An 8,898-nucleotide genomic window follows, 5' to 3' on the forward strand; every position below is an offset into this window, starting at 1 on the left:
AATAACTCAGAAAGGAGGGTGAGAATGGTTGCAAGACTCCAAAGAATGCAGTCAATGTCCCTGAATTATACACATAGAAAGTGTTGAATTGGTATATATGTTGCTGTGTATAGTCTCAACAACAACAAAAAACTCTGTGGAACAGTTCTACTCTGTAACACATAGGGTTGCCATGAGTCAGAATTGACTGTATGGTAACGAGTTTGGGTTTTTTTGTTTGTTTGTTCATTTTAATCAGGAAAGAGACAAGTTAGGAGGCTATTGCTGGAGAAGATGACTGTGTTGGAGAAGAAGCAGGGATTGTGAAGGATGGAGGCATATCTGAGGATGTCGTTGGACTGTTTAAAAGATTTTTATTCCTTTCTAGGATCAGTGTAGCCTAGGACTGAATATCACCAGCTCAGTATTGGCCGCCACAGGGATCATAATCAGTGCTTTGAGCATGAGTATTTTTTCATTCAACAACAATGATTGTGGCTTCAGTCAGTTGCAAGAAATGTGTGCCATGATCAAGTCCATCTTAATGGTGAGTGCTTCTTCTTTTCAGAGTACTGTAGTGGAAGCAGGTCACCGAAGCCCTGGTTCTGGCAAAAGTAACAATCAGCATTCTTTAATTGCTAGATCATTTTGGGAACTTTGAAGTGATTGAGAAATAGGGCAATCTTTTATTTAGGAGTTAGGGCTACCTCCCACACGTCTCCTTGTTTATTCTCTATATGTGATCAGGCAAAGTAGGAAAAGGAAGCTCATATTTATTGAACACCTACTTTCTAACAGTTATTATGCTGGGCCCTCTGTATAATTTTCTTATTTAATTTCACAATTCTGATCAGTATGTACTGTTATTCCCTCAAAAATGGAGCTCACATATCAGTCCTCCTTATATGTCTCCAGAGCTTCTTGATTGAGCTTCTGATGGGGTTCCCTGATTCTCTAAATAAAGTAAAATTGTCTTGAACATTATCCTACAAGTGATGAGTAACCCAGGGTCCCTCCAAACATCTCTAGGTGTTCTTGCATGACTCCTCGTTTCTATCCCCAACATCCTGCTCTTGGAAAATTCCCAATCTTCATTTTGTATTTTACAACTTTTCTGTCCCACTTCTCCCCATATGGGTACTATCCTAAAACTATATTCTCCAAATTACTACCGTTATGGATTGAATTTTGTCCCTCCAAAAGATGTTGAAGTCCTATCTTCCTTACCTGTGAGTATGACCCTGTTTTTCTGTGTTATGTTAATCAAGACATTCCAGAGTAGGGTGAATCTTAAGCTTAATCCCTTCTGAGTGGTCTCTTACGCAAGGACAAACAGAGAGACACACGCATAGGAGGAAGGCAAGTTCCGTGTGAAGATTCATCTATAAGCCAAGGAATGTCAAGGAACACCTGGAGCTACCAACAAGGAAGGACTCTCCCGTAGAGCTAATACCCTGATTTCGGCTTCCAAAACTGTGAGACAATGAATCTTCGTTCTTTATGGTACTTTTCGTTATGGCAGCACTAGCAAACTAAGGCAACCACTTACAAAAGATTGTACAGGTGGTAAAACTTCTTGAAGTTTTGGACCATGGGCTAAGTTTGTGTGGGGTGGGTGGATATTGCAGCACAGGATAACAAAGTAAAATTAAATATTTGCTACTTAAATTCTCTTGGTCAGTCTCAACACCATTGGGTTTTCTGTGATCATCACTCCATATAAATGCCTAGCATTCCACCATGCTGCTTAGTTCTTCCTCTCCTTTTGTTCTCATTGTGTCTTATCCTCAGCTAAATTTGGACCTCAGCATCATTCTTAATCTATTATGCAGACCAACTGCAGTGTCTTTGCTTCACTCCCAGCTTCACCTGGATGTCTCGAGGACTATATATTCACACCAAAATAAAATCTTGAGGTAACTTTGCTGAAAGAATCTAGGCCCCTTAATATTTCTGACAATTCTTATAGTAAGCAATTTTATTTCTTGCCATTCATTCAAAATAAGAAAAGAGAGCCTCTTCAGAGAACTTAACACATTTTTCTAAGGTGACACAGTCAGAAATTGGCAAAAGGAGGATTTGAATTTGAAACTTCCTGTTTAGCATCCCCCTATAGCATTTACTATCGTTCAATGTGTTATACTAAAGAAGAATGTTGGAATTTTATGCTCAGTTTCTCAAGTTTCTCACATTAATAGACTTTAAGTCTATAATGATAAGGACCAAATCTGTACCTGACGGGCTTAATGCGGATGGCTTCCTTGGTGTCTACAGAGGGCCATGCCCTCAGAAAGGCTAGTGCTTGGTTTAATGCTCTGCTGTTGCTATCTTGAAATTCTTAATAATTTTTGAACAAAAAGCCCCACATTTTCATATTTCACTTGGCCCTATAAGTTCTGTAGCTGGTCCTGCCTTCATCTCAATTATCTTCTTCCAAAAGCCACCTTGAATTCTCATTAACCATGTGAAGATTTTTTTCCTGCCCATCCTGAGACCAGAAGGTATTCATAAGGTCTGCCTGGAATCTGAAGCATCAGACGTCTTCTCACCTGGGCAATTGCACTTTCAGCCCACAAGTCTATGAGTCCATATTTTGTGCTTAGTCCAAGAGTCAGCACTCTGGGAGACGCAGGAAGGCAACCATGTTCCTGCCTTCAGGAAACTCTAGTCTAGTCCTCCTGAGAGGAAAATATCATCATCATCAAAATTATCATTCATCATCATCATCTTCATCCCAGCAGTTAGTTTTCCAGAGGGACAGAGGATTTACCTTTGAATATAAGTATCATAAGAGGTTAGAAAATGGCAAGATCTTTGAAGATAAGTGTTTAGATAGCACATTACCTGGAATCATTAGGTAGAAGTATATGAAACTTGCCAATGATCAACTATACTTGACCTAGAAAAACAGCAATTCCTGTGGCTCAAACTAATACATGTTTGTTTGTTATTTTTTGTTGAAAATGCAGTCTGGCACCTGTCTTTGTAAATAAAGTTTATTGAAACACAGCCTCACTGGTGCTGTGTATGGCTGTATTTGCACTACTAGAGGAGAGTTGAGTAGTTGCAACAGAGATCTTACAGCCTGCAAAGCTTTAAGTATTTACTATCTGGCCCATTACAGAAAAAGTTTACCAACCTCTGGTCTAACCCTCTAGATGGAAAGATCCTTGAAAACAAGGAAATTGTTTTTTATTTGTTCCAGTATCTTTGGTACTTACAACTGTACTCAAAATACAAAGGTTACTCAATAAATATTTGTTCAAGGGATGAGTGAATAGATAAGCAAATAATTAATACAAATTTTCTTAGGTCCACTTGAGCCTGTGTTATATCCTGAGCCCCTCATCCTTGGGTTCCTCCACGTCAGAAGGACTATCCCTGTGCAAGGAGAGAATGATTAAACCAAAGAATCCCAGGCATCACTTCAGGATAAGATTATTAGGAATAACAGTATTTCCCAATGTCCCTCAAATCTGACCAAGTGTTTTGGCTAAAAATTAGACCTAAAGCTGGTTCTCGTAAGGTATCACTTAAAGTCAGACTCATTCGTTGTTCATTACTACATTGTTGTTGTTGTTTTTATTGTGTGCCATCAAGTCAGTTCCAACTCATAGCAACCCTAAAGGACAGAGTAGAACTGCCTGATAGTGTTTCCAAGGAGCAGCTGCTGGTATTGAACTGCTGACCTTTTGGTTAGTAGCTGACCTCTTAACCAATACACCATCAGGGCTTCATTGCTACATTAGTTTCTAATTACTGCTGCAATAAATTACCACAAACTTGGTTAATTAAAACAAAACAAATTTATTAACTTACGTTTCTGGAAGTGGAAGTCTGAAATGGATCTCACTGGGCTAAAACCAAGATGTCAGCAGGGCTGCGTTCCCTCCACAAGCTCTAGAAGAGAATCTGGTTCCTTGCCTTTTCCATCTTCTAGAGGCTACCTGCATTCCTTAGCTCATGGACCCTTCCTCTATCTTCAATGTAAGTGGCCCAGCATCTTCAAATCTCTCTCTGATCTTCTACCTCTTACTTCTACTTATAAGAATGCATACAAATTACATAGGTCCCATCTGGATAATCCAGGATAATCTCCCCATCTCAAAGCCAGTGGATTAGCAGCCTTTGCCATGTAATTTAACATATTCACACATTCTGGGTATTAGGGCATGGAACACTTTGGGGGGAACATTTTCTACAATGACTAAGCTATGAGATCATATTACAATGCTCACTATATGGAATTTCTGGTATCTAAAAGAACTAAAATGACAATAATCTTTATGATCCCTTTCCCCTCCTTTTAAAGTACTTTCATGTTCTGTGCTCACAATAGCACTGGAAAGTAGTGGGCGGGAAAAACGACAACAACAGCAAAAAAAAAAACCATGATTATTTTATCAGTGAGAAAATTAGTGGCCATAGATGTGGCTGCAGTGGAAGCCGGTTTTTCTGAGCCCTAGCCAGTCCTTTTTCTCTTTTGGACCTACAATCAGTGATCAGTGTTTGGAACTTGTCATCTCCATCTTCATGCTCCTTTGTAATGGATTTGTTCCTAGGGCAAGGATGGTCTAGTGCTCATTTTAAGTGCGCTGGAGTTCTGCACTGCTGTGTCCCTCTCTGCCTTTGGATGCAAAGTAACCTGTTGTAACTCTGGTGGGGTGAATATTGAGCTGCCCTTGAAGATATCTGTATTAGTTTTCTATTGTTGTGGAAGAAAATGCCAGAAACTTAAAACAGCACACATTTATTATCACCAGGTTTCCATGGGTCAAGAGTTTGGGCACAGCTTAACTGGATCCTTTGCTCAGGGTCTTACGAGGCTGCACTCAAGGTGTCGGCTGGAGCTGTGGTGTCATGTGAGTCTGATGATCCTCTTCCATGCCCCCAAGGCAGAATTCATTTCCTTTCAACGGTGGAACTCTTGGCTACTACATCTCAGAGGCCAACAGAAGAATAAAAGTCTCTTCTGCTTTAAAACTCTTTTAAAGGGCTCACTTGATTAGGTCAGGCCCACCCTGAAGAAAGTCTCTTTAATAAATGCAAAGTCAACTGATTAGTAAGCTAATCATGGCAGTGATATCTCATCATATTCACAGAATCCACCCACACTCAAGGGAAGGAGGATCATACAAGGTGTGGGTTACTGGGAGGTCATAGTAGAAGTCTACTACCACCATGGCTAAAAAAAATACGAATTTTCACCACCCTTACTCCCTCAAAGGGCCTCCCATCTGAGTCCAGATTTGGGAATACTTCACAATAGAGATATCCCCAAGGAGTGCCAGAATTTACTGCATTATCCTATTATAGCAGCCTTCTCTGGGCTTCTGGGGAAATGTGAGTGTTTTAAACTTCTCTATCCATTTGCGCACACCTACCCATTCTCTTACTCTGAGACCAACAGCAGATCCTACTGGCTGTTAAGCAGAAAGAAAGTCATCCAGAGACAGGGTATTAGAAAACGAAAGGAGAAAATACTTTAGAAATAATAGTTGGTGGTGGTGGTATTATTGTTCCTTGCTCGCAAGTTGCTTCTGACTCTTGGCAGCCCATGTGTTAAAGAGCAAAACTGCTCCATAGGGTTCTCTTGGGTATAATCTTGATGGAAGCAGATCACCAGAACTTCCATGATACCGCTGAGTGGATATCTACTAAGAAGTGAGGATTCCTTCTTAGGGGAGGTGAGGTGAGGAACAAGATATTAAAACCTCAACAGTTGCTCATTAACTGCAGTTATCCAGAGGCTCTGGAGAAGATGAGACTCTAGCCAAATCATAAAATAATAGTTTGATGAGATTGTTTTTATGGTGTTCTTTTCTGTCCTTTTGTCCCTCTTTCCCTTCTTTTTGGTTCCTATGTTGCACCATATCACCCACCCCACCAGAAAAGAGATGGACTTAATCACATTAACTCTAGTATGGGGTTTTTGCACTACAAGACCCTAAAAGTTACAGTTTCTCAGCAATTCCCAATGATTTTGTCATTTTAATTTTCATTTAATGAGATATTTGGGCATGACATCAAACTCCTTAGTAATCTTCTAATGACAACATTTATCCCCGTGGTCCATTCTGCTCACAGAGTAGCTACAGAGTGGGAATCTTGCCCCCTCTAATCTCCCAGTGTAAATCCAGGAGGAACAGCAGTGGCGTCATTATGGGCATGCAGATAGTATCAACTGCACCAGGTGACACTGTTGGGAGGGTGACACCAAAATGACTGTCTAAAGAATTTTTGTGCAGTTTATCAGCAGAAATTTATTATCTTTTATAAAAATATCCCTATAGTTGTTATATCAACAAAAAACATTTTTCATAAGCCCAGCTTACATGTACCAATATACCTATAAGGCTAAAACTCTATGCTAATTTACTTTTTTAAACCTGCTAATGCCCTCCAGTCAGAACTGTCATTATTACTCAATTACAATGATGCTTCAAATAACAGGGTTTCATCTGCATGTGCTACAAGCACACATTGTTGTTTTGTTGTTGCCAATATTTTTATAGTTACAATTTTGTCAAATTTTCTGATGTTTCAGCTACAGTATTTTGGTAATTACTATTTGTGAACCTGTAACAATAAATTTTTTGAGAATAAAGCAGTAATTAAAGGAAAAGAATGAGTAATATACAGGAATTATGATTTAGAGTAACATTAGTACGAAAAACATTACTAAGGATTCTGTATGGTCTGATGCTGGAGAGGTCCATGAGAGAGGGTGACACCATGAGTTAACATACTGAGTGACACCAACCCTAGTGATGCCACTGGCTTGGGGGCACATAATGTCTAACTCTCTTCCAACACCTTCCCCATTTCATCCTGAGTTTGTGGAAGAAAGTCCAGAACCTTCCTTAGTTTCTGATGATTCCTGTCATCATTCTGTCCAGCGTGGTTTTTGTAATGCTTTACTCACAGCCAGCAAGTCATGGTTTGGCTATGCTGTTGTCATCAGCATGCTGCTTCCATTAAGATTACGCCCAAGAAAACCCTAGGGAGCAGTTCTATTCTGTAACGCATGGGGCCTCCATGAGTCAGAATCAACTCGACAGCAACTAACAATAACAGCAACAACAACTATTTTTCCTAGAATATCTTCTCTCCTTTCATTTCCCAATACCTTCTCTCTGGGTGACATTTTTTCTGGTTGGGAAGAAGAATTCTATATTTACCTTAACACCTTGGTTTAAAGCTCTATATTTACCTGGTTTGGAAGAAGAACTCTATATTTATTTACCTTAACACCTAAGTTTACCCAACTTGTTGGGCACCATAAGCCAAACGTAAGATTGAACCATTTGCAGAACACAGAAGCAACCATTAGCGTCTCATGCCAGGAACCATCACTGAATGTTTGCCCCAGGTCTAGCGTCACATAAAAGATGCTGGAAAAATTCAACCAGATCTATCTTGAGACTGGATTCAGAGAAGAAACAGTAGACTCTGATAATGATGACATGTGGCCCTGAGGCTGGAATTTGAGTGACTCACCTACAGTGTTCTGGTTGATTTCACAGGTTGTATTCATCATGCCCTCAAATCCTCATGTGTCAGAAACAACAGAAACCGCACCGTTTACAGGAGATTCGATGCCTCTAGAAGAACAGCAGAAATATCTTCCAGAAAATATGTCCTGACAGTAATGCAAGAACCCCACTTAAGAAAGTACCAGCATCCAACTCTAATTTTTAAAAATTATGTATTTTATAAGAAATTCAGAATAATATTTTCATTTTCCCCAAGAAATTGACGACCTCTTCCATTGGCTTTTTATTTAATGAGTCAACAGCACTTGAAAGTTTTCCATCCATCCTTAAGAGTATGTAAGGGCATCAAGTTGGCAAATAAGATTTAGCAGCAGAAAGGCAAAAAGATATTGCTGAAATGATATCCCAAGCATTACATATTTCTGCTTCACTAGATAATATTTTCCCTACTTGTTAGATTTTCTTTCCCTATCTTTGGCAATACAATATGTTTTTGCCTTCCGAAAGCGGAGACGCATGCATTTTCCCCCTTTTCTTCCTTTTTCTTTCATTCTCCCATACAAAGTACTCAGAATAACACATTCAGCCCTTATATGCGTTTAAGACATTATTTGAGTATGAGGGTAAGTCAAAAAGTATTACTACAAAATTATAGAAACCTTTATTAAGCAAAAATATCAAAATGTAAAGTTATTATTTCTTGACATAACCTCCATCTAGGTCTATACACTTCTGAAGGTGATGTTTCCTTCTCTCTAATACCTTCCTTACAGAATTCTGAGCTCTTCAGTTTATACCATGTAAAAACAGCAGTTTTGGCATCCTCAAGGGACTCAAATCGTGTTCCTTTTAAATATTATTTGAGTGTTGGGAACAAAAAGAGGTCTGAAGGGGCAAAATAGGGGCTGTAGGGTAGATGGAGTAAAATTTCTCAATGAAATTCTTGTAGGACAGCCGTTGCTACCCTCAGTAAATGAGCAGGTGCATTGTCGTGAAGGAAAAAAATTCCTCAAGGCAACTTTCCTGGCCTTTTTGTCATCAGTGCAGTTTTCAATTTTCTTAAAACTTCTTCATAATAAGCCCCCCCGATAGCCCTCTGTCCTCCGAGAAAATCTATCAAGATTACCCTTTTGGAATCTCAAAAAAAAGTCACTGTATATTCTGAACGGTCTTCCCTCTCTTGGCTCATCTTTGAGGTCTTTCTGACCTTCCTTAAAATACTTGATCCCTCTAAAAACTGCTGTTTTATGTGGGGCAGCATTCCCATAAACTTGTTGCAAAGCTGCAATGATTTGGGAAGATGTCCACTTGAGTTTTGTTAAAAATTTAATATTGAACCTGACCTCAAAATTGTTTTTTTCCATGGTTCAAAAAGTGTTTTTTTTTTTTTTTGAAGGCACCCTAACGAGACTAAGACAAGTGT

At 39.3% G+C, this 8,898-nt stretch overlaps 1 protein-coding gene across 1 annotated transcript in view; it reads left to right on the forward strand.

Moving 5' to 3' along the window:
• LOC101342297 (membrane-spanning 4-domains subfamily A member 4A-like) overlaps window positions 1-8,898 on the forward strand; it is an 86,947-nt gene that overhangs the window by 76,559 nt on the left and 1,490 nt on the right. Inside the window, exons 4-6 of the mRNA XM_023743178.1 lie at window positions 368-526; window positions 4,542-4,643; window positions 7,506-7,653. Of these exons, the coding sequence (XP_023598946.1) occupies window positions 368-526; window positions 4,542-4,643; window positions 7,506-7,625 (381 nt within the window). The 3' untranslated portion in view covers window positions 7,626-7,653. The remainder of the gene's footprint in view (window positions 1-367; window positions 527-4,541; window positions 4,644-7,505; window positions 7,654-8,898) is intronic.

Source organism: Trichechus manatus, unplaced genomic scaffold, assembly GCF_000243295.1.
Source record: "Trichechus manatus latirostris isolate Lorelei unplaced genomic scaffold, TriManLat1.0 scaffold00240, whole genome shotgun sequence".
Lineage (NCBI taxonomy): Eukaryota > Metazoa > Chordata > Mammalia > Sirenia > Trichechidae > Trichechus > Trichechus manatus.